The sequence below is a fragment of the Giraffa tippelskirchi genome, chromosome 12 (genome assembly GCF_054371585.1).
Source record: "Giraffa tippelskirchi isolate mGirTip1 chromosome 12, T2T-mGirTip1v1.2.pri, whole genome shotgun sequence".
Classification (NCBI taxonomy): Eukaryota; Metazoa; Chordata; class Mammalia; order Artiodactyla; family Giraffidae; genus Giraffa; species Giraffa tippelskirchi.
Genome location: NC_137286.1, coordinates 14,802,534 through 14,829,797, shown reverse-complemented (window position 1 = coordinate 14,829,797; position 27,264 = coordinate 14,802,534). Strand labels below are relative to the sequence as shown.

General features: G+C 40.4%; 1 protein-coding gene across 12 annotated transcripts in view; it reads right to left on the bottom strand.

The window, feature by feature from the left end:
* LOC145529023 (uncharacterized) overlaps positions 1 to 27,264 on the bottom strand; it is a 1,122,255-nt gene that overhangs the window by 1,092,454 nt on the left and 2,537 nt on the right. For all 12 annotated transcript variants that reach the window (XR_014070838.1, XR_014070837.1, XR_014070843.1 and 9 more), the window contains exon 2: positions 7,006 to 7,081. Coding sequence is in view for 1 of the 12 variants with exons in the window: in XM_081548506.1 (XP_081404632.1) it covers positions 7,006 to 7,024 (19 nt within the window). In the remaining 11 variants the exon portion in view is untranslated. The remainder of the gene's footprint in view (positions 1 to 7,005; positions 7,082 to 27,264) is intronic.

The window sequence follows — 27,264 nt, the reverse complement described above, 5'->3', positions numbered from 1 at the left end:
ATCCGGTCCCATCACTTCATGGTAGATAGATGGGGAAACAGTGGAAACAGTGGCTGACTTTATTTTTCTGGGCTCCAAGATCACTGCAGATGGTGACTGCGGCCATGAAATTAAAAGACACTTGCTCCTTGGAAGGAAAGTTTTGACCAACCTAGACAGCATATTAAAAAGCAGAGACATTATTTTGCCAACAAAGGTCCATCTAGTCAAGGCTACGGTTTTTCCAGTGGTCATGTATGGATGTGAGAGTTGGACTATAAAGAAAGCTGAGCACTGAAGAATTGATGCTTTTGAACTGTGGTGTTGGAGAAGACTCTTGAGAGTCCCTTGGACTGTAAGGAGATCCAACCAGTCCATCCTAAAAGATATCAGTCCTGGGTGTTCATTGGAAGGACTGATGTTGAAGTTGAAACTCCAATACTTTGGCCACCTGATGCGAAGAGCTGACTCATTGGAAAATACCCTGATGCTGGGAAGGATTGAGGGCAGAAGGAGAAGGGGATGACAGAGGATGAGATGGCTGGATGGCATCACCAACTCAATGGACATGGGTTTGGGTGGACTTGGGGAGTTGGTGATGGACAGGGAGGCCTGGCGTGCTGCGGTTCATGGGGTCGCAAAGAGTTGGACACAACTGAGTGACTGAACTGAACTGAATCAGGAGCTGCCCCTGCCTCCTCTTCTGGATGCCATTTGATAAATAGATTTAAATCCTAGTGTAACCCAACTGTGGGAAATGCTAGGCTTGGTAAGAGAGTAGACAGATTATATATACCCTGAAGGAGATGCAATAATTGGCTAACACAACCAGGAAGAATTAAGAGAGTATCTATGGAATTGCATATAAAGGGTGCCTGATTAAGGGTTTCAGAACATATGACTGAGTATGCAACAGTTCATTGACTTGGGGCATGCTCTAGGCACACAGGATTTAACACTCTGGCAAGGACTCCAGTGGATAGGGCAAATTTTCTGCTAGAGTAGCTCTTAGAAGACTCAAGAAAGCGATACATGTTAAAGGAAGCTGAAATGCCTGAGTTGCTATGTCTGACAGTGGAGAAAAAAATAAAAAGCTTAGAAAGGTGGTCTTGCTTAGAAGGATATTTTATATAAAGACAGAACACCCAAAAGAGAGGGTCTAGTGTCCACATCATTCAACAAGGCCAGGAATATGTTGGTAAGAGAGGTATCAGAATCACTAAGGAATTTAGGAGTGGTTCTCCCCTGGAAGGCAAGGTTGATAGCAGGATATGTACTCACATAACATGATGTACTAATTGCAATGGAGACGATGGGGAACTGAAACAACAGCAGCCAAAGAGGCTTGACTTCTCAGAAATTTGTGGAGCTATTTAACAGAACACAGCATTTCCAGATGAACAGCCAATTCAAGTGCCAATATATCCATTTTAAAAAAGGATAGATTTCTGTGCATCAAAGGACACAAAGTGAAAAGGCAACCCATGGAATGGGAGAAAACTTTTATAAATCATAACAAGGGATTAATACTCAGACTATATTAAAAAAAATTCCTACAACAATGACAAAAAACAAATAGGTTAAAAATGAGCAGAGCACTTAGGCATTTCCCCCCCTCAAAAACATATACGAATAGCCAATAAGCACAAGAAAAGATATTCAACAGCACTAACTATTAGGGAAATGCAAATCAAAAACACAATGAGATCTTACCTAATACTCAAAGATGACTATTATTAAAAAATAGAAAGTAACAAATATTGGTGAGGATGTAGAAAAATTGAAGCCCCCGTGCAATGTTAATGAATGTAAAATGATGCAGCTGCTATGGAGTACAACAGGGTGGTTATTCAAAAATTTTAAATAGAACTACTATATGATCCAGGCTTCCCAGGTAGCTCAAATGGTAAAGAATCTGCCTGCAATGCGGGAGAACTGGATTCAATCCCTGGGTTGGGAAGATCCCCTGGAGAAGAACATGGCAACCCACTCCAGTATTCTTGCCCGGAGAATTCCATGGACAGAGGAGCCTGGTGGGCTACAGTCCATGGAGTCACAAAGAATCAGACATGACTGAGCGAGTAACACATACGATCCAGCAACTACACATTGGGTGCTATGCTTAGTCACTCACTAGTATCTGACCAGTTCTTGACCCCACGATCTCAGTTTGCAACCGACCCCATGGACTGTAGCCCGCCAGGCTCCTCTGACCACGGGGATTCTCCAGGCAACAATACTGGAGTGGGTTGTCATGCCCTCCTCCAGGGGATCTTCCTGATTCAGGGATCGAACCCAGGTCTCTCGCATTGCAGGCAGATTCTTTACCATCTGAGCCACCAGGGAAGACATACACCCAAAATAAGTGAAAGCAGAGACTCAGAAAGATATCTGTATATGCATGTTGATAGCAGCATTATTTACAACAACCAAAAGGTTTAATCCAAGTGTCAATCAACACATGAAATGAGAGAGAAAGTGCTGCAGAGAGGAAAAGCTGCCAAGCGAGCCAGCGATTCCCCCTCGTAGAGAGGGAAAACTGTCTGTCTGTCTGCTAATAATGAAGGATTGGAACTAAGAATACGAATTTCCACTTCTCACCCGCCTCAAAGCCAGGATAATGCACCTTCAAAGGGGCAGTCCAGTGTTACAGGTCCAGGCTGAAGTCATGGAGAGAAGCATAATTAACTGGCTATGGGAATCAAATTCATCAATAGAGACAAAAGGCCACAGGTACACGTCAGGAGGTTTCAATAGCAGGACAGAGGAAATGGGTGCCAAATTGACTAGCATCTTCTTGAACACGCCTCCATAATAAAATTTCACATAACAGCAAAACATTGGAAAGTGCAGGGCAAGTAATGACCTGTTCTGTGAAATAACTATAAATACTACTGATGGATTGTGAATATTTAGACTTGTGACGGTAATTTGAAGTGATTTGCAGCACTGAATTCCTATGCTCGGTATCTTAATAATGTGTCAATCCATGACCAAGGATTCTTAATATTCTAGGCCATCTTTATTGTTATTATCATTAAAATGCCAAGTTTAATGGATCCTAAGACTGTGTTGTGTGGCATCCTAAAACCTGATCAAGCACCTTTGCAGCTACCTTGGTGTTTTACAATTTTCACCTTGATACTAAATATAATTAGTGATCAAATATTTCAAGATCTGGTGAAAAGGAGAACAATGAAAGGAGAAGCAGCTATCGTTTGTAAATGGGGGTCATCATTCTGGAAGCAGGAACACGAGTTGTGTTGTCTAGTGGAAAAAGTATGAGCTTCTTTAATGGTACTGTACTGCCATCTAGAGGCGCAGCAACATGACTGTGACATGCAGCATGGTTAAAATTGTTAAAACTGAAAATCTAAAATGAATGCAAGTACACTAAGGTATAAGAGAAAATGTGTCAAATTCTAGAGTAGTCATCTTTTCAAAGAACTCCTGCCTCAACAGGAAATAGGCTTCGGAATCAAAAATAAAAGTAAGGGTGTTTCAAATAAAAGATATGCATTTTCCCAGAAATCTGAAATGTAAATGTAAGTAAATTAACTATGGAACTTTCAGCAGTGCAAAGATAAAGATGTAAATGGGTAAAAATAGATTAGGGGGAGGGTACAATAAGAAGAAAAGTTTTCTGGGAAGGCAACTTCTATGAATGATGTGAATAATGAAAGATGGTCCAGAATTTTGCACAGGCCATGAATGTTGCTCAGTTTTAATAACAAGCTAGCTAGCTTAGTCAAATTATGGATCATTTTCATCTTAAAATACTATTTATAAATGTTCAACAGAATTTCATTAAACATAAAACAATATTATAAACTATAACCAGGACTCCTGATCAGCCCAAAATAAAAATCAGTATTTAAATACTGATATTTCTTGTATTTAAATACTGGTATCTTCACTGGAAAAGACCCTGATGCTGGAAAAGACTGAAGGCAGGAGGAGAAGGGGACAATGGGGGATGAGATGGTTGGATGACATCACCGACCCAATGGACATGAGTTTGAGCAAGCCCCGAGAGATGGTGAAGGACAGGGAAGCCTGGCGTGCTGCAGTCCATGGGGTCGCAAAGAGTCGGACATGACTGAACAACTGAATAACAATTTCTTGCCCAAAGTTTCAAGACCCTAATCCTCCTTCTCATCAGAGTTCTGATTTTGGGTTCCACTCAGCTGCAATATCTTCTGTATCAGAATTAGGAGTTTAGGAACACAGAAGGTAGGTGTCATCTGGATGTCATTTGAGGTCTCTCTGATCTCTGAAATGTATGAGAACTGTTTCACACTCCTAACCCAGGTCTAAAGGGAATGTTACTGCCTCTTCAGGATTTCTGAGAATTCCTGGGGGCTCATAATCTCAGGTGGCACAGTGGTAAAAAATCTGCTTGTCAATGCAGGAGACTCAAGAGATGAGGGTTCAATCCGTGGGTCAGAAAGATCCCTCAAGTAGGAAATGGCAACCCACTCAAGTATTCTTGCCTGGAAAAATCCATGGACAGTGAAGTCTGGTGGGTTACAGTCCATGGGGCCACAAAGAGTTGGGCATGATCAAGTGACTTATCATGCACACACATATAATCTCAAATTGCCTTGCACTCAATTTTCCTTTTGAATTCTCTAACTCATTCAAATCTCACCTCCTTAGTCATTCCCTGATTTGGAATAAACTCTTTCCTTAATTTCATCAAATCTCTACTACCACCAGGAGGAGTCATACTTAATCAAACGATTGGAGGACAAAGCCACAAAGCTAATAAACTAATTGACAATTGACAGTTCTGCTCTTTAAAAGTCTAATATGGGGAAATTTTATGACACTCCCTTAAGGCAAAAGCAGGTGCTATCAGTTGTAGTTACAAATAAATTTTTTCTTCTGATTAGTAAGAGTCAATTAACTAAACTCCCTTCATGGATCAAGAGCATATTAGCAACCATCCTCTCCTATGTCTTCCAATGTCTTCATATAGTACTTTGAAGAAAATAGTTGTTGAAATATATTATGGAGTTAATTTTTTCTAGACATTTTATACCTTCATATACTCGACTCAACCTTGATGCTGCTATCTTTCTGAGCACAAGAAATTATTTTTTAAATTCCACCATACAGAGGTATTAAGCATGAATTACTTACTCTAAGATTGAGAGAGTAAAAGTTGATTCTTTTAATATTACTGATGTATTAGTGAATTTTTAAAACCCTTAAGTCCCTTAAGATATTACATACAAGTTCACATTTTCCACTCAGGGCCTGGGACAAACCCCAAGCATACAGAGGTTTTATATATATATATATATATATATAACATACATATATATATAATTTTTAATATTTATTTATTTATTTTCAGCTGTACTGGGTAATAGTTGCTGCACAGGCTTTTTCTCTAGCTGCAACAAGCTGGGGGCTACTCTCTAGTTTTGGTACATGGGCTTCTCACTGTCATGGCTTCTCTTGTTACAGAACATGGGCTCTAGAAACTACACAGTTTCAGTAGCTGTGACTCCCAGGCTCTAGAGCACAGGCTCAGTAGTTGTGGTACACAGATTTAGTTGCTACTTAGCATGTGGGATCTTCCCAGACCAGCGATTGAACTCATGTGTCCTGCACTGGAAGTTGGATTCTTTACCACTGAGCCACCAGGGAAGCTCCCAGAGTTTGTTTTGTGAGCTGGAAGAGGGTGGGGAGGTTAACGGAATTCTACTGTTTCTTATACTTTCAACTTCAAAATGAGTCACTCTTCTCTTGTTCTTCCTCCTTTTTCCTCCTCCTTTGAGTCGGGGGGTGGGGGGGGCAGGTAACGACAACTTATCTAGCATTTGTATTACCTAGTTTTAGTTTTGAAGAAGGAAATGGCAACCCACTCCAGTACTCTTGCCTAGAGAATCCTGCGGACAGCGGAGCCTGGTGGGCTGCTGTCTATGGGGTCACACAGAGTCGGACATGACTGAAGCGACTTAGCAGCAGCAGCAGTTTTAGTTTAAGGTATAATAAATGGACTAACTATTTTTTGTCTTCCAAAATTCATGTGTTGAAGCCCTAACGCCCAATGTGATAGCATTAGGAGGTGGTGCATTTGGGGTGATTAGGTTATGAGAATGGAGGGCTCATGAAAGGGATTAGTGCCCGTATAAAAGAGATCCCAGAAAACTCTTTCATCCTTCCTACATGTGAGGGCACAGGAAAAACCCAACTATCTATGAGCCAGGAAGGGAGTCCTCACGAGAACTCAACCACACCGACACCCTGACTTACAGCCTCTTGAATGGTTAGAAATAAACTACTGTTGTTAATAAGCCACCCAGTCTATCGTAGATTGTTATAGCAGCATGAACTCACAAAGACAGATTTTATTTCATGATGTCTGTTCTTACCAAACAAAAATAATCTTTAGATGGGAGACAGGACAAGGTGAAAACAAGTTAGCATTTACCTTTAGATCACCAGACAAAGAGTGACTCCAGAGATATTCGTTTGACACACCAAAAAAATGGTAACTATATGAGGTAATACATACATTAATTATCTTGATTATGATCGTTTCACAATGTATACATATATCAAAATATCATGTTGTATGCCTTAAATATATACAATTTTGTCAATCATCACTCAATAAAACTAGGGAAAAAATATCATCTGTGAAGTGAGATCAACACCCTTCCCCCGGCAAAAATTAAATCAGCCTTCAAAACTTTTCTGGTCATTTTAAATACTAACAGTCTTCCCCTATAGCAGATGTTCTTCAAAGCCTGAGTCACTTCCAGTCTTCCCACCATGTTGGACTCTCAGACTAGAAGTCTTTGGTTCTTAGAAGGCTTTATTTCCACCAGGGACCATGGCAAGGACTGCACTGAACTTTAAACTACAATTAACAACATGATCACTTTGGAATTGTCAGTGGCCCAGCAGACAATGAAAGAAATCCCTATATTCCAGGGGCCATGGAGTTTGATCATCATGAGAACCAGGATTGCTGCTGCAGTATGGCAGGATGGAGAGATATATTGGTACCTGGGATATCCCATTGCATCTTCCGGCGCTCTCATATCCAGTGATAACAGCAAACAGGAAATGCAGGAACCAATACCTGATAAGAGCAAGACAACCAAAGACTCAGATCCCCTCAGAGACACAATCTGTGTGAATTACCCTGCCAAGTAAGCATATGACACCCACAAAAACAGTGGTAGAGAAGAAAAAATATCAGTTATAGCCTTTTGACCCACTGCCACAGCAGAGACAAAAGCTTATTCTCCTAAACCTATGATTCATTCATGTTGATGTTTGGTAGAAACCAACACAGTACTGTAAAGCAATTATTCTTCGATTAAAAATAAATAATTTTTTTAAAAAGCTTATTCTCTATCCCACTGTATTGTCATAGATAATATGACAATAGATATGGAAAATATGACATAGATATGAAGATCAGCCATCTCCTTGAAGACTGAATGAAATGGTGGACTTCCCATGGGATACATGTGAATACAATCTGCGTGAGGACACAGTCCTGTGTGGACAACAGTAACCGCCTCCAGGGTCTACGTCTCATCCTCAAGGCCCACCTCTGATTTCAGTCATAACAGTGATGAACAGCTCCTTGTGATCTCAGACTCAACTTCAGCCCCACTGTTTGTCATTCCAAGCAAACACCACACTTTTTTCTCCTGCTTCCAAGAATCACCTCCCCAAATCACCTGCATCCAAGTCTATCCTCTGGCTCTGCCTCCTGAGGAAAGCTGACTGGAACAAGCATTTCTCTTCCACCTCCACACTTCCTGTGCACCATTATTGCTGCTGCTGCTGCTGCTGCTTTCACTTCCTCCACCCTGATCCTGCTGCCAAGAGGGTCCTCCACCACTGCTTCCACTTCCTATCTTCCCTTCTCCAAAAGTAAGCCACAGGAGACCAGCAGTTCTACTGTCCCTGAAATACTTATGTCCAGGTTACCAGACTGCCACAAATTAATCACTTATTAGAGTTTTTTTTTTAATTGAGATTTTATAGAAAGGATCTCTAATCTGCCTATATTTTCAAGTAGAGAAGATTTAACACAGTGACTGTCAGGATCTCAAAAACTGTTAGCTCTTTTTTCCCATCAATCCCAGAGGATTCATTAATCAAGGACTAATCAGGAATATTACAATCAAAATTAGCCTTCCAGGCTGCATGTTCTATCATCAGTGAATAGGTAAGGAGGTTTACAGTCCCAGCATTTCCCTCATTCTTATTTCAGTACCCTCTCCTTCCCAGGTGATTCTTTCTATTCCCAGGGTAAAGATGGAGAAAGGTAGGGAAAATAAAACTGTACAGTCTGGACAAGGCATAACAAGAAAAAGAGGAGCTTATAATGCTTTCTTAGTTATCCAACCCACCCTAAACAGAATTTTTAATCTTAAATAAACTCCAATTAATATGGAATTGGGACTTCCTTTGTGGTCCAATGGTTAAGAATCTGCCTGCCAATGAAGGGGACGCAGGTTCCATCCCTGGTCCAGGAACTAGGATCCCACATGCTACAATTAAGACCTGGTGGGGCTATAAGCCACAGCTATTGAAGCCCACATGCTGTAGAGCCAGTGCACCACAACTACTGAAGCCCCAGTGCCCTGGAGCCTGTGCTCCACAACAAGAGAAGCCACCACAATGAGAAGCCTCAGCTAAAGAGTAGCCCCTGCTCGCCGCAACTATAGAAAGTCCTTACACAGTAAAGAGGAGCCTGTGTGCTGCAACAAAGACCCAGCACAGCCATAAATAATGTGAGTTTAAAAAAAAAAAAATCTGGAATTAAGCTTAGAACCTTAGGAAATGTGGTAGAAAAACTAACAAAATTTATAACCAATTATTGCTGGACTTGGAAAACAATGGATGTACAAGAACACTGTACTATTTTTGAAACTTTTCTGGAAGTCTGAAATTATTGCAAAATAAAATATTTTAGAAAAAAATTCATAGTGCTGAAGTTGTCAAAAAAAATTTTAAGAAAGGAGAATATCAAGTGTTTAATTAGAATTTTTGCATTGCTAACAAAGTCCGATGCTGTAAAGAGCAATATTGCATAGGAACCTGGAATGTTAGGTCCATGAATCAAGGCAAACTGGAAGTGGTCAAACAGGAGATGACAAGAGTGAACGTCGACATTCTAGGAATCAGCGAACTAAGATGGACTGGAATGGGTGAATTTAACTCAGATGACCATTATATCTACTACTGTGGGCAAGAATCCCTTAGAAGAAATGGAGTAGACATCATGGTCAACAAAAGAGTCCAAAATGCAGTACTTGGATGCAATCTCAAAAACGATAGAATGATCTCTGTTCGTTTCCAAGGCAAACCATTCAATATCACGGTAATCCAAGTCTATGCCCCGACCAGTAACGCCGAAGAAGCTGAAGTTGAACGGTTCTATGAAGACCTACAAGACCTTATAGAACTAACATCCAAAAAAGATGTCCTTTTCATTATAGGGGACTGGAATGCAAAAGTAGGAAGTCAAGAAACACCTGGCGTAACAGGCAAGTTTGGCCTTGGAGTACAGAATGAAGCAGGGCAAAGGCAAATAGAGTTTTGCCACGAGAACGCACTGGTAATAGCAAACACCCTATTCCAACAACACAAGAGAAGACTCTACACGTGGACATCACCAGATGGTCAACACCGAAATCAGATTGATTATATTCTTTGCAGCCAAAGATGGAGAAGCTCTATACAGTCAGCAAAAACAAGACCAGGAGCAGACTGTGGCTCAGATCATGAACTGCTTATTGCCAAATTCAGACTTAAATTGAAGAAAGTAGGGAAAACCACTAGTCCATTCAGGTATGACCTAGATCAAATCCCTTATGAGTATACAGTGGAAGTGACAAATAGATTTAAGGGACTAGGTCTGATAGACAGAGTGCCTGATGAACTATGGACAGAGGTTCGTGACATTGTATAGGAGACAGGGATCAAGAAAATCCCCACAGAAAAGAAATGCAAAAAAGCAAAATGGCTGCCTGAGGAGGCCTTACAGATAGCTGGGAAGAAAAGAGAAGCGAAAAGCAAAGGAGAAAAGGAAAGATATTCCCATCTGAATGCAGAGTTCCAAAGAATAGCAAGGAGAGATAAGAAAGCCTTCCTCAGCGATCAGTGCAAAGAAATAGAGGAAAACAACAGATTGGGAAAGACTAGAGATCTCTTCAAGAAAATTAGAGATACCAAAGGAATATTTCATGCAAAGATAGGCTCGATAAAGGACAGAAATGGTATGGACCTAACAGAAGCAGAAGATATTAAGAAGCGGTGGCAAGAATACACAGAAGAACTGTACAAAAAAGATCTTCATGACCCAGATAATCACGATGGTGTGATCACTCACCTAGAGCCAGACATCCTGGAATGTGAAGTCAAGTGGGCCTTAGAAAGCATCACTATGAACAAAGCTAGTGGAGGTGATGGAATTCCAGTTGAGCTATTTCAAATCCTCAAAGGTGATGCTATGAAAGTGCTGCACTCGATATGCCAGCAAATTTGGAAAACTCAGCAGTGGCCACAGGACTGGAAAAGGTCAGTTTTCGTTCCAATCCCAAAGAAAGGCAATGCCAAAGAATGCTCAAACTACCGCACAATTGCACTCATCTCACATGCTAGTAAAGTAATGCTCAAAATTCTCCAAGCCAGGCTTCAGCAACACATGAACCGTGAACTTCCAGATGTTCAAGCTGGTTTTAGAAAAGGCAGAGGAACCAGAGATCAAATTGCCAATATCTGCAGGATCATCAAAAAAGCAAGAGAGTTCCAGAAAAACATCTGTTTCTGCTTTATTGACTATGCCAAAGCCTTTGACTGTGTGGATCACAATAAACTGTGGAAAATTCTGAAAGAGATGGGAATACCAGACCATCTGACCTGTCTCTTGAGAAACCTGTATGCAGGTTAGGAAGCAACAGTTAGAACTGGACATGGAACAACAGACTGGTTCCAAATAGGAAAAGGAGTATGTCAAGGCTGTATAGTGTCACCCTGCTTATTTAACTTAAATGCAGAGTACATCATGAGAAACGCTGGGCTGGAAGAAACATAAGCTGGAATCAAGATTGCCAGGAGAAATATCAATAACCTCAGATATGCGGATGACACCACCCTTATGGCAGAAAGTGAGGAAGAACTAAAGAGCCTCTTGATGAAGGTGAAGGAGGAGAGTGAAAAAGTTGGCTTAAAGCTCAACGTTCAGAAAACTAAGATCGTGGCATCTGGTCCCATCACTCCATGGCAAATAGATGGGGAAACAGTGCAAACAGTGTCCGACTTTATTTTTTTGGGCTCCAGAATCACTGCTGATGGTGACTGCAGCCATGAAATTAAAAGACGCTTACTCCTTGGAAGGAAGGTTATGGCCAACCTAGATAGCATTTTTAAAAGCAGAGACATTACTTTGCCAACAAAAGTCCGTCTAGTCAAGGCTATAGTTTTTCCAGTGGTCATGTATGGATGTGAGAGTTGGACGGTGAAGAAAGCTGAGCGCCGCAGAATTGATGCTTTTGAACTGTGGTGTTGGAGAAGACTCTTGAGAGTCCCTTGGACTGCAAGGAGATCCAATCAATCCATCCTAAAGAGATCAATCCTGGGTGTTCACTGGAAGGTCTGATGTTGAAGCTGAAACTCCAATACTTTGGCCACCTCATGCGAAGAGTTGACTCATTGGAAAAGACCCTAATGCTGGGTGGGGTTGGGGGCGAGAGGAGAAGGGGACGACAGAGGATGAGATGGTTGGATGGCATCACCGACTCGATGGACATGGGTTTGGGTAGACTCCAGGAGTTGGTGATGGACAGAGAGGCCTGGCGTGCTGCAATTCATGGGGTCGCAAAGAGTCGGACACGACTGAGCAACTGAACTGAACTGAACATATAAGCTCTTCCTCACCCTTCCCAAGTCTTGAGTGAAGTCAACTGCACACAAAAATGCCTTTGAGAGTGCAGAGTTGAGTCACATCTGGGTCATGGCTGGAGTAAGAACACACACATGAGCTAGCTAGATAATCCAGAGACAACTAAGCAAAAAGTTTTGAGGAATATCACAAACAAGAATTTGTACACCCTTGGGAGAGCTTTGGGCTTCCACAGGACATATAATAGAGATGTAAGATAATATTATCTAGATGCCAAGAATCAAGACTACCACCCCAGTTAGCATTTGGATCACATATTAGAAGCTCTTAGTGTAGTGTAATACATATTAACTGTTGGCTATTAACATTATAGTTCAAAATTGGAGCACAAGCAGGAAGGAACATTTGCAGCAACATGAGGAAAAAGAGCCAAGACCTGGTGAGTGATCTGCCTGGTAGGTTCTGGAGGGAATAACCAGGCTAAATGCAGAAATTTTGTAAAATTCAAGAGATTATTCAAGACACACAGCAGGCTCAGGCATAATTCTAGACTCAGTTATTACCAAAATGAACTTGAGGTGAGACTGCCGGATCTCAAAAATAGACAAAATTCAGCGATTTAAAATTCATGCTTGAAAGTTCAGATAGGGAGTAAGTCAGTAGTCTGTGTCCAGGATACTTGTCCTAGTTTTTCAAAGGCCTGGGTTGGGGGAGGTGGGGGGTGTGAGGTTGCCATTCTATTTCAAGGGATTCGGTCATGCCTGAATCCTACCACTCACCTCTCTGCCATTTACCTTTCTCAACTGACAGTACACATAGGACGCACAGCCAAATGAGATATAATATACCAAATACTGGACTTCCCTGGTGGTACAGTGGATAAGAATCCATTTGCCAATGCAGGGGACACAGGTTTGACCCCTGCTCCAGGAAGATTCTACATGCTGTGGAGCTACTAAGCCAGTAAGCCATAACTACTGAGCCTGTGTGCCACAACTACTGAAGCCTGCATACCCGAGAGCCTGCATGCCACCACTACCGAGCCGGTGTGCTGCAACTATTGAAACCCATGTGCCTAGAGCCTGTGCTCCACAACAAGAGAAGTGACTGCAATGAGAAGCCCACACACTGCAACAAAGAGTAGCCCCTGCTTGCCACAACTAGAGAAAGCCCTCACAAAGCAATGAAGACTCAGTGCAGCCAAAAAATTTAAAATTACCAAGTTATTAATGGGTGGGCAAGAAAAGGATACTTCTCATTGTTGGACTTTTCAGTTAAACTGAAAACAATAGTCTCTTCAGTAAATGCATGCATGCAAGCTAAGTCGCTTCAGTCGTGTCTGACTCTGAAGCCCCGTCGACTGCAGCGCACCAGGTTCCTCTGTCCATGGGATTCTCCAGGCAAGAATATTGGAATGGGTTGCCATGCCCTCCTCCCCTTCAGTAAATGGCATTGAAACAAATAGATACGCACACTCAAAAAAATGAAGTTGGACCCCTACCTTACACCATATATAAAAATTAACTCAAGTGGATCAAAGACCTAAATGTTAGAGCTAAAAACTAACCAAGTTTGACTTCCTTTTTGATGTTTCACTGTTGACAGCTTTTAAGCCTTTCCTCTCTCTCTCTTCCCTCCTGTCCCACATCTGAGCAAGCTGATGAGAAAGTCCATGTGCTCCTCTCGGGCGCCATCAGGAGATTCAAACATAAGTCTCTGCTTAAATGCAGGAAGTCTGACCCCATCTCCTGACCTCAATAAAAATCACTAATAAGTCTCCTTTCCTTGTTCTCCCAACATATTTTCAAATAAGCTTGAGAAGCCTGTGTTGTACTTAGAGAAAAAGAAAAATTCTTTATGTATTAACAAGTAACAATACTGTTGTTTTCCTACTCTGTTGGTGTGTGTGTGGTATCATGTCTTGAAACCCAAACCAGATTTTGAGTGGACATCCAGCTCTATATGTGGAATGGTCACAAAAATTGGCAGTGTGATCAGGATAACTGAGGTATTCACCAGCACCACTGGAGTCTATCTTCTCTCACTCTTGGCCTATTAACTAGGTACAAACAACTGCATTGAGTGTGCAAGATGTCTTCATTGCTTCCTGGCAAGCTTACACTTTGAATTATTCTTCATTGTGCTACATGAGTAAAGTCTTACCAAGTCTCTGTTATAGATTTAGCCTATTTAAGTCAGAAGTTTGGATATTTGGCATTTAGGGAAAGGAGTACAGTGCTGGGGCCCTCCATAAAGTGGCCTGGGTTCAGCTGTCTCAGCCCAGATCTATCTGTGTGTCTTAGAATGAAGTTTTGACTTGTCCTAAGCTCTGGGGAAAGACTCTCACCCTGTTACCAATCGGTGGTGTCTCAACCAATTTAGAAAGTGCTCAGGGGAAAGACTACACCTCCATGCAAGATACAGTGGTCACACAGGAAAGAACAGTCATTACACAGTCAGATAGGGAGGAAAGAAGAGTAGGAAGGAGGGAAAGAGAAAGAGAGAACAGAGAAAATACAGTCACTATGTGATATGCTGAGTGAGGTCCTCACTCTTGAGAGCAAATTGCTCACCAGGACCTTTAAATACTTCTGTTGCTGTGCTACATGTGCCTGTGTCATAAATAATATGCTAATACTCAGGGCTACATGAAAAAAAAAAATTTCAGGGTATGCTTGAGGTAACAGCCATGGTACAGTCAAACCTGACGTAAGACTGGAGTCCTTAAACCCTATAAATACAACCACTGCCACAGGGGAAGCCCCTAACTTTGGTGATACTAATTTGAGACTCTCTGGAGAAATTCATAAATATGAGCAGGTTAGAGGACTCTCCCCTGTCCTTGAAGAATACACAGACACACACCCCACTATAAATAAATTAAAAAGAAAGAAGCTTGGATACAGGGCAAGGAAACCAACAACAAAAAACAAACAAACAAAAAACCTGAAACAAAGATCTACAATTTGACCAAAATGAAAATCCAAAATTTATAACGAAAGATAAAAGGACACTGATTGGCTTTTGTGCTTATATAACATAGGTTCTGAATTAACTCAGTACCTGATTAAGTGCAAACTTTCATAGACTTGATTATTACTAGAGATACCACTGCATTTTTAACAAAGTATCCCCTATACTTCTAGGGGAGTTACCAAGTATTTGGTAAATTAAGGGCCATTATTATCCCTGACTTTGCCAAGAAACAATCCACAGTAATTTTTAGATCTTTTTGGGTTCTGGAATCAACATATTCCTCATTTATAAATGTTAATTAAGCCAATTTAAGATCCCCTGGAGAAGGAAATGGCAACCACTCCAGTATTCTTGCCTGAAAAATCCCATGGTCTGAGGAGCCTGGTGGTCTACAGTCCAGTAGGTTGCAGAGTTGTACCCGATTGAGTGACTAAGCACACGTACTATCACTTGACAATCAGCCTACCTTCAATGGTCACTACCCAACAAAAGACTCTAGAATCTATCCAAATTGCAATACAAGAGGTATTCTCATTAGTGTCCCAGATAATTCTTCACTACAGAAATTTTAGCAACCTCCTCTCAAGTCTCCAGGAGTCTCTGGATCCACCTACCATGGCCATAAGTTGTCCATCAATTTCTTATGCAAGTAACTGCTCTTCTCAGCCCTGTGCTATACACCATTAGAGTAACCATTTCTGTCCACGTACTGACTCTCTTAGAAACATAAAGCTCTCACAGGCCCTGAGCCCATATCCAGCTGTCCGTTATGCATGCCTTGGGTCATGAAAGCAGCACCCGCACAGGTTCAGGAGAGCTACAGAGACCGCCTTTCTACAGAATGCAGCCAAACCAGGACCAGCACTGGCATATTCTGCCTTCAGGAGGAAGTGGGTAGCCTCTCTGACCTCAGTTCTTTGCCAGATTCTATGATGCTGGAGTATATCAAACCTCTCCCAGACAACTTGGCTACCTGAAGAACACTTTGGAATAAACTGCGTGAACATGAGGAAGTGTGGTCTCAAATGAAAGGACAGATTTTGAAGGAATAAAAAGTAATGAGCATGATAAATATGTGGGTGAATTTAAGTGAATATTTAATCAATTATAATAATTTATATGGGGTTTCAAAAGTATATAGAATTAAAATAGCAATAAAAATAGCATATACATCAAGGGGGAGTTAAAGTGTTATGAGGTTCTGACATCATTTAGGAGAAAAGTAACAGTATAAATTAGCATTAGACTTTGATGGGTCAAAAATGCATGTTGTAATTTCTAGGGTAATTGCTAAAGGAACAGTAAAAGAATATTTACCTTTCAAACAATCAGAGGAAAAACTAGAATGTTGCTCCTTCAGCACCACCAAAGTTAAATTAACCCTACCTCAATCATCAGGTATCTCTTTACTCATCTTCAGCAAATCAGTAAAACACACATGAATATCAGTGCCACCCACTAACTCTTAAAATTTAGAACCAAATGTGATAACTGCCTCAGCGGCATTTCCCAGGCAAAGAAAATTTCCTAAGTTGCTGTTACCTTCCACAAACCACAGTAAAAATTTGGTGTTATCTGAGAAAAGCAAGATAGAGAGAAGCAGCAAGAGAAAACAGACAACCCTCTGTGGTTTCTGTCTCGGCAAGATGCTGGTCAGTCCTTGCAAAACATTTGGAGACTACAGCTTATAATTTTAAATGCAAGTGAATTCAATTAAATACAGGCTTACAGAAACTCAAGGCTTTGGTCATCTGTAAGGTAGCTGTTGTCTTCTTTTATTCTTAGGAGTCCAAGGAAAAGCAACAATCTCTGCCAAGGGCTCCTCTGCAAAGCTGGTTTTCCTCAGTTTTTCAATCTCCAAGTCTTTGGTGAATCTTCACGACTCCAAAGGCAGCATCAGAAAAATTAAAATCCAAATAAAGAATAATCCCTTGCTACCATCTCATCTCTTTTGAATCTAATCTTCCCTGGAGAACAAAACTTGCCTTTGCTGAAAAACCGGAGGCACAAGGTATGGAAGAGAGCGGGCTAGTGCTGCTTAATTGCAAAATATTTTCTTAAAAAGCCTAAGCACCAAAGCTCTGCCATTTTGAAATCAGGTTTCTCTGGGCCCAGCAAGGGTTTGCTCTTTCTGTATGTGCTCTGCTCATACATCTGAAACCATCTCTGCGAATTAACAAGCACCTAAAGAGTTTCTCCTCATCCCAACCAAATACTTGTCTCCCTGGGAAAGCCCAGATCCCTGCTGGCTCAGGCTTTGGTCTCAGTCAAACCCATCCTGACTCTAGAATGAATACTTTTTCTTTCCAAACCAACCATGGCTCCATGCCAGCAATACCATCTGCTACAGCTGGGCTGCCACAATGTAAACCAGCTGCCATCACACCACACACAAGACCAAGCCTTCCCACACAGCACTTCGACTCTAAATTCCAGACTGTTTTTTCTCACTCAGCCCCACAGTGAACAGCAATATTTAGAAATTCAAGTTGAAGTTTAGATGATGTTAGACTGGTATTAAGTTCAGATCTTGCCTTAGCACTCACCTCTTCTGCTCCTTGGAAGAAAAGCTATGACCAACCTAGACAGCATATTAAAAAGCAGAGGACCTTTGCATTACCAGCAAAGGTCCATCTAGTCAAAGCTATGGTTTTTTCCAGAAGTCATGTATGGATGTGAGAGCTGGACTATAAAGAAAGCTGAGTGCTGAAGAATTGAGGCTTTTGAACTGTGGTGTTGGAAAAGACTCTTGAGAGTCCCTTGGAGTGCAAGGAGATCCAACCAGTCCATCGTAAAGGAAATCAGTCCTGAATATTCATTGGAAGGACTGATGCTGAAGCTGAAACTCCAATACTTTGGCCACCTGATGCGAAGAACCAACTCATTGGAAAAGACCCTGATGCTGGGAAAGATTGAAGGAGGGAGGAGAAGGGGATGACAGAGGATGAGATGGCTGGATGGCATGACTGACGTGATGGACATGAGTTTGAGTGAGCTCCAGGAGTTGGTGATAGACAAGGAAGCCTGGTGTGCTGCAGTCCATGGGATCACAAAGAGTCAGACACGACTGAGTGACTGAATTGAACTGAACTTCTGCCTATACATTTTCCAGCCAAGAAAGCTACAGTTAAGGAACAGTAACCAGTAAGGAAAATCACCACTTTATTAACAGTAAAGCCAGCACTTGATAAGTCCTAATGCTAAAGTCTGACAGAAGCTAGACTGAAGAATGTGACTTAGTGATTTCTGACAGTCTAAATAAGACTTCCCATCTCCTCCCCCCAATTTAAAATGGCAAGGTCTGAAGAGAAAACAGAATCTACCATTATTCAACCACCCAGTAGCAGGCATGGAAGTGGGGAAAAAGAGAGAGAGTCTTGTCTGGACAGCTCAACACAATTCAAGATGCAAAAGGAGAAGGATGTACCAGTTTTAAAAAGACAGCAACCATGGAAAACAGTATGGTGGTTTCTCAAAAAAAAAAAAAATAGCACTACATTGTGATCCCACAGTTTCACTCCTGGGTATATATCTGGAAAAAAATAAAAACACTAATTTGAAAAGATACATGTACCGCCAAGTTAATAGCAGCACTATTTACAATAGCAACATAAAGAAATAATCCAAGTGTCTATCAACACACAAATGGATAAAAACAAAGATGTGGTATATTTATACAATGAAATATCACTCAGCCATAGAAAAGAATGAAATTCTGACATTTGCAGCAACACGAATGGACCTACAGAATATTATGTTTAATGAAAAGTCAGAAAAAGACAAATAGTGTTTGATATCACTTATATGTGTAATCTAAAAATAAAACAAAGAATGAATATAGCAAATCAGAAATAGACTCACAGATACAGAAAACAAACTAGTAATTACCAGTAGGGAGAAGGAAGCCGGGATGCAAGATAGGGGTATGGGATTGGGAGAGGCAAACTACTATGTATAAAATATATAAGCAACAAGGATACATTGTACAGCACAGGGAAGTATTTTGTTCTGAAATAACTTTTAATGGAGTATAATCTATAAAAATACGGAATCAGTTTAAAAAAAAAAAGAGGAAAGAAAGAAAAAGAAAGTCCCTGTGATAAATCACCACCTGAAGTTTTACGATGTATTCAGACAGGGGGGCCTCAGTAGAGGATATTTGTGTTTTTAATCACCCCAACATACTTTCTTCCACTGAAAAACTTTGCCTTCTTCCTATGTGGTTCTGATGAAACTAGTTATTACAGGACCCTGTCTGATCCCCAGCTAATCACATGACCATCCTCCTTTTCACCGTGACTGGTCAAAGTTACACGAGCCAAGCAGGGCCAGAGTGGACCATGCAATTTTATGTAAGGATAATGGGAGAGGGAAAGTGTCTTCCTTTTGAGTCATAAACAATAAAATGAAAGATTATAGCTGTCAGAAGCCACCTTTCACATCACATGAAAGGGCCTATTGGTAAGAAGGAAGAAAGGAAAGAGAAATCTAATGATATCATTTGGGCCCCTTTGTAGAGGGCTTCCCTGGTTGCTCATTGGTAAAGAATCCGCCTGCCAATGCAGGAGACGTGGGTTCAACCCCTGGGTCAGGAAGGTCCCCTAGAGATGGAAAAAGCTACCCACTGCAGTGTTCTTGCCTAGAAAATCCCATGGACAAAGGATCCTGGCGAGTTATAGTCCATGGAGTCACAAGAGTCAGACACAACTTAGCAACTAAACCACCACCACTGGACGGTCTTGGAGCACCCCTGCCAGCTTCACCCTGAAATTTCCAGTTACAAGAGCCAAAGAATCCCACTCTGCTCAGGCTTTTTTGGGTTTCTGACATTTGCTTATAACCAAAGGGTCATTACTAATACAGTCTTGCTTCAAGCTAACTCTTCTTACTAATTAATATGTATACTCCAACTCTGTATAGTTCTCAAACCAGGAAATAAAGCTATTTCATAAAAAGTTTTCTTTTTAAATACAGATTTCTAAGATCCAACCAAAACCACTATTTCAGCATCTATAGGGGTGGAATCCTCACATCTGTATTTTTCTTAATTCCACAAATAATCATGAACCCTAACCAGTATGGATAGCCACTAATCTATTCTATTACAAAAAACAAACTCCAGATTTTAAATTGGCTGATCACATGAGCTATTTGAATTGCATGGAAACTTTCAGTCTAGAATCCTACAAAGGAAACAGGTACGTTTCCCTACACCACCCCCAAGTAAACTCTGTTTCTCTAATAGAAAAATCAATAAAATACATTTTAAACAGTTTTATAGCATTTAGTGACTTTTCTTAATACTACTGATAGAAATTTTACTGGGAAGAGTATTATAATCACAAATACATGTTTAATGCTCCCCCAGTTCTTTATTATGAAACTAGCATAAGAACCGGAGTGTGTAGTAACGGACATTTAATGCAAATGTCTGTGTTAAATGGCACACAAAGCCAAGTCATGTTCCTGCATCTCTTTGCCTCTCTGTCCTTTTACATCTGTACTCGTACAAATTGATAAACTAATCCATTTTAGCAAGTGCAAAGTAAAAGCATCTTTCTATTTTTTTTTAAGATTTTTTTATGTGGATCATTTTTCAAGTCTTTATTGAATTTGTTCCAATACGGTTTCTGTTTTATTTTTGGCTTTTTGGCCTCAAGGCATGTGGAATCTTAGCTCCCCAACCAGGGACCAAACCCACACCTGGACATTGGAAGTCTTAACCACTGGACTACCAGGGAAGTCCCAACATCTTTTTAAAACCCTGACATCAAAGCCTCAGTTTCAAGTTGGTGATATAGGAAACCTCTGGCCAGAAGACCTTGGACAATTCTCTGAGGCAATGTGGTGGGACAGTCAAGGCACTTTTCAACTATTTGCAAAGTCGTAATGATTCTTTGGGGGCTTCCCTGGTGGTGCAGCGGTGAAGAATCCGCCTGCCAAGCAGGAAACGTGGGTTCGATCCCTGGATCAGGACTATCCCTTGGAGAAGGAAATGGGAACTCGTACCAGTATTCTTGCCTGGAAAATCCCATGGACAGAGGACCCTGGCGGGCTACAGTTCATGGGGTTACAAAAGAATCACACATGACTGAGCGACTAAACACACACACACAATGATTCTTTTACATCCGAATATACTCATTTGAAACTTGCACTATGACGACAAAGTTTAGGCCAATCATTTCCACAGGATAATTTATATGTTATGTCAAGGGAGAGTTGTTCTACAGTCTTTATATCCTGAACAGTTGTAGGAATTTTTGCTGTTTCATATTATCATCTCCTAAAAGAAGACCCCTCTAAGGATTTCAAATAGAAAGAAAAACTAGTGATCATATATCATCACTGGGATCACCTTGGATACCAAATCAGGAGACAGATCACCACAGAGGCACCAAGCAGTAATCAAGTAATTTCTAGAGCTTGACCATAATCATATTCTCAGGCCACATCTTGTAGGATTAAAGACTGATGAGGAAGTATTTTCAGTTCTGCTTCCACTCTTGAAATATTAAGGCAAGGGGAATAAAATTTGTAACTATATATAGTGATGGATGTTAACTAGACTATTGTGGTGATCATTTTGCAATATATATAAATACCAAATCATTATGTTGTATGTGCGTCCGTGCATGCTAAATTGCTTCAGTCATGTCCGACTCTTTGCACCTCTATGGACTGTAGCCTACCAGACTCCTCTGTCCATGGGGATTCTCCAGGCAAGAATACTGGAGTGGGTTCCCCTGCCCTCCTCCAGGGGATCTTCCCGAACCAGGGATTGAACCCAAGTCTCTTTCATTGCAGGCAGATTCTTTACCAACTGAGCCAATGTTTTATGTCAATTGCATGTATGTATGTACGCTTAGTCGCTAAGTCATGTCTGACTCTTTTTGACACCATGGACTACAGTCCGCCAGGTTCGTCTGTCCGTGGGATTTCCCAGGCAAGAATACAGGAGTGGGTTGCCATTTCCTTCTCCAGGGGATCTTCCTGGCCCAAGCATTGAACAGACGCCTCTTGCATCAGCAGGTGGATTCTTTACCACTAAGCCACCTAGGAAGCCCTTTATGTCAATTATATGTCAATTTAAAAAAATTAAGTAGAGTAAGAAGGAAGGTGTAAGAAATCAATGGATATAATATCTGACTACTAATGCTATCTTTTTTCCATCTTTACTAGGTATAATTGACAAAGTTGATGGAAGTTGTGAGACAAAATACCAGAAAGAGAAGACAGCTGCCCAGAGAGAAAGATCTAGACATCTGCCAAGTATTAATATTAAGGTGTATGCGTGCACACACACACACAGAATCTACAAAGCTTCACAAAGAACTACTATTGGAAAAAAGAAAACAACTAGGCTGCTGAACTGAACTACTACTAGTGTTCACCCAAGTCTGGGAGCTGTATGAATTCTGATCTCCAGAGTGGAGAGACCTTACTAAAAATCCTGAACATTCAGTAGAGACCTCATAAAAATACTGGAGTAGGGCTGTATTAGGAGTAGGGCTAATCTTGTCCTAAAAGATAATCTTATACCACTTTGAAAATACTTTTTAAAAGTGTAAAATAATTTAAAAATAAGCTTCATACTAACCATAAACATGTAGAAACTGAAATTTTAATTATTACCATTTACAATTGCTTCAAAGGAAACCAGTTACTTAAGTATAAATCTAACAAAATGTATATGAATCAGTATCTTGAAAATTACAAAATGCTGATAAAAGAAATTAAAGAAGACCTAAATAAATAGGAGCCATACTGTGTTCATGGATTGTAAGATTAAATTTGGTAAAGATGTCAATTCTTCCCAAATTGATCAATAGATTTAATTAAATTTCTATCAAAATGCATTTCATTTTTTAGTAGACAAAGACAAGCATATTCTAAAATTTGTGCAGAAAGGCACAGGACCTAAAATAGCCTTAAAAAAATTTTTTTTTGTAAAAGAATAAAGTGGGAGGAATCATTCTATCCAGTGTTAAGGCTTACTGTGTTGAGTCCCCAAGACCATCTCCAGGTTCAGTGATTTGACAGGAGGACTCACAGGATTCAGCATAATCATACTGATGGTAATGAATTCTTATAGCATAAAGATATTAAGCAAAATTAGCAAAGGAAAATGATGTATGGGGCAAAGTTTGGAGGAAATCAGAACAAGCTTCCAAGAGACCTCCCCCATTAGAGTCAAAGGACTTGCTTAATTTTTCTGGTAACAAGTTATGGTAACATGTGTGAAATGTTATCTACCAAAGAATCTCACTAGAGACTCAGTGCCAAAGGTTTTTATTGGGACCTAGTCACATAGCACACTCTGCCTAGCACAATCCAAAATTCCAGATTCCCAGAAGGAAAGCAAGTGTTCAGCATTAACCATCATTGTTTACACAGTTTAGGCACAATGAGCCACTCTTATCAGTTAGGGTGGTCCTTATCAGTTAGGGAAGACCTCTTGAAATATTAATTTCCAGATGCTAACCAAAGGTCAACCTGGATAGTGGATCTTTCTAAGGATAGCAGTGATAGGTAAGGAGCAAGAATTTAAGCAAATAAGATAGAATCTACATTGTCTTTTATGACCTAGATCCAGAATTCACAAAGCATTAATTCTGCCCTGTTCTATTAGTTGAAGCAATCACAAGCTCATGCATTTTAATGAGAAAGAACATAAACCTCTAGATGGGAGGAATGCCAAAGAATGTGGAAACAATTTTAAATTGCCACGGTCTTCTCTTTGGCCAAAAATTATTTATAGCCTTCCCTCCTGCAATATGTATTCACCTCTTCCCAAGATTCTCCAAAAGCCTCACCCCTATGGCATCAAGATAGGTTCAAAGTCTAGGCTCTGATCCTTAATCAAGCCCAAGCATGGATGAGGCTCCATGCTGTTTCCTGTGTTCATATATTGATTTGAAAACCTGCAAAGTAAAGAGACAAGTTATCTGCCCTACACATATCCAAAATACAGTGGTGGGGATAGCACCAAAATCACAACTAGCTGTTGAACAACCATCAAACATGAGGACGCTGGAACCCACCATCAAAACATAACTCCATGTCCAAAGACAAAGAAGCCAAAGCAAGACTACAGTGGGCAATCACAGATTGGAGGGGTGCAATCATGATAAAATCAAATCCCATACCCACTGGGTAAGTGACCTACAAACTGGAGAACAGTAATACCCAAGAAGTTCTCCCACTGTTGTGAAAGTTCTGAACCCCCATGTCAGGCTTCCCAGCCTGGGGATCTGACAAAAGGACTGGGAATCCCCAGGGAATCTGACCTTGAAGGCCAGGGGGATTTGATTGCAGGACTTCCATGGGACTGGGGGAAACAGAGACTCTAGTCTTGGGGGGCACAAACAAAATCTCACCTGTATCAGGACCAAGAGAAGAGGAGCAGTGACTCCACAGGAGACTGAACCAAAACTACCTGCTAGTGTTGGAGGGTCTCCTGTGGAGGCCTGGGTCAGCAGGAGCTCACCACAGGGAAGGAGGCACAGGCAGCAGCAGTCCTGGAAGGTCCCCCTTGGCATAAGTCCTCTTGGAGATTGCCATTAACCAATCTATGGAGATTGCCATAGAGCCCAGAGACCCCAGGGCTAGGTCGCCTTGGGCCAAACTATCAGGGAGGGAGTGCAACCCCACCCATCAGCAGATAATTGGATTAAAGTTTTACTGAGTAAGGCTCTGCCCACCAGAGCAAACCCAGTTTTTCCCAGTCCCTCCCAATAGTAGGATTACATAAGTCTCTTAGCCTCCTCCATCACAGGGCAGACAGAAGAAGCAAGACAGTCCCACAGCAGCTAGAACAAAAACCATATTTCAGAAAGATAATCAGGATGAAAAAGGATAATCAGGATGAGAAAGTTATGTCCCAGATGAAGGGACAAGAAAAAAAAACACAGAAAAATAACTAAATGAAATGAAGATAGCAACCTTCCAAAAAGAATCCAGAATAACGATAGTGAAGATGATCCAGGATTTCGGGAAAACAATAGAGAAGATGCAAGAAATATTTACCAAAGAACTAGAAGAACTAAAGAACAAACAGAGATGAATAATATACTAGAAGGAATTAATAGCAGAATAACTGAGGCAGAAGAACAGATAAATGATCTGGAGGATGGAATGGTGGAATTCACTGCCACAGAACAGAACATAGAGAAAAGAATGAAAAAAAATAAAGACAGCCTGAGACCTCTGGGTCTTTAAACACACCAACATTTGCATTATAGGGGTCCCAGAAGGAGAAGAGCAAGAGAAAGGACCTGAGACAATATTTGGAGAGTTAATAGCTGAGAACTTCCCTAAAATGGGAAAGGGAAATAGTCAACCAAGTCCAGGAAGCACAGAGAATCCCAGGCAGGATAAACCCAAGGAGGAAAACATTGAGACATACAGTAATCAAACTGACCAAAATTAAAAATAAGACAAAATATTAAAAACAATAAGGGAAAAATGAAAGAAAACATACAAGGGAACTCCCATCAGGTTATCAGCTGATTTCTCAATAGAAACTCTACAAGCCGGAAGGAAATGGCATAATATATTTAAAGTGATGAAAGGGAAGAACCTACAATCGAGAATACTCTACCCAGTAGACTGTCCTTCAGATTTGATGAAGAAATCAAAAGCTTTCCAGACAGGCAAAAGTTAAGAGAATTCAGCACCACCAAACCATTCACTACCACACAATGAATGCTAAAGGAACTTCTCTAGGCAGGAAACACAAGAGAAGGAAAAGACCTGTAGAAAATAAACCCAAAACAATTAAGACAATGATAACAGGATCATACACATTGATAATTACATTAAATGTAAATAGATTAAATGCACCAACTAAAAGACATAGACTGGCTGGGCAGATGAAAACATGAGCACGTATGCATTTCCACTTACCACATCACTCTGCTTCATCCCCCAAATTGTGTGTAATTATTTTATATTGTTAGGTTAATCATGTTCCCATTATGACTTGCAATCATAATAATCTTTTTTTGTCTGGCTATTGATTGTGAAAACTGATAAATTTCTTTTACTATTGTGATTATATAACTGCTGCTACTGCTGCTGCTAAGTCACTTCAGTCGTGTCCAACTCTGTGCGACCCCATAGACGGCAGCCCACCAGGCTCCCCCATCCTTGAGATTCTCCAGGCAAGAACACTGGAGTGGGTTGCTGTTTCCTTCTCCAATGCATGAAAGTGAAAAGTGAAAGTGAAGTCGCTCAGTTGTGTACGACTCGTAGTGACCCCCCTGGACTGCAGCCCACCAGGCTCCTCCATCCATGGGATTTTCCAGGCAAGAGTATTGGAGTGGGGTGCCATTGCCTTCTCCTGATTATGTAACTATTACCTATTTAATACCATTGTATCAGGACTGGTCAACAAAAATAACAGAATTGTATATCACCAAAACTACCATTTGATAGAAAATCCTGTAATCACTTTTTAAAATCCAGATGCATATCAGAATTATCTTGGAATTTTTTGAAAAATACAAATGCCCAGGTATTGCTCTTATTTCACCAAAGCTTTAAATATATTTCTAATGAGCAGCCATGTTTAAAAACAACTGGACTATATGATGATCTTTTACTTCTATCTAGTTTGTTTCATTTTTTCTATTTCATATTCAGGGCTCCTATTTCATCTAGTTTATGTTTTCCAATTTCTCCGTCTCCTCTTTTTTTTTTTTGTAATCTTTCTCAGACTTTTATCAACCACAGTAGAAAAGCTTTTCCATACACATATATAAATAACATGCATAATATATATATTTTAGAAAGCTTATGAAGTTTTGCCTAACTAAAAAATTTATGACATTTTGATTCTACTTATTTGACTTAGGATGAATAGAATGCTAGATTTCTAATTTTGAAAAATACATATGCAACAAGCCACAAAGGTTTACTGTATAGCACAGGGAACTATAGTCAATATCTTGTAATAACTTATAATGGAGAATAACTTCAAAAATAATACATGTATATATGTATACCTGAATCACCTTGTTGTGCACTGGAAACATTGTAAGTCAACTATACTTCAATAAAATACATATATTAAGAAAAAAATATAGTGGTGGGATAGGCATAGGATAATTATAATAAACATCCATTTAAGCCACCAATCCATTGGAAGTCACTCAATTCATTGAAATTCTAAAATCCAGCTGGATATGTGTTACCAGTTCATGACCAGGGCCCAATCCTGCTCTCTGGAAATGGCTTTCCATGATTTTTAGCTCTTCCTTCTGAGTTCTTGGTTTTGCCCTCTAAGTCATTTTTCCTTCTCTATAGAATTGTCCCATTTTTGCAGCTTAGCAGCCTATTCAGCCTGCTTCTCATCCACAGAAATTTGAGGATCCAAAATATACTTTTCATTTTGTACGGTCTATTTTTTTTTTTCAGAG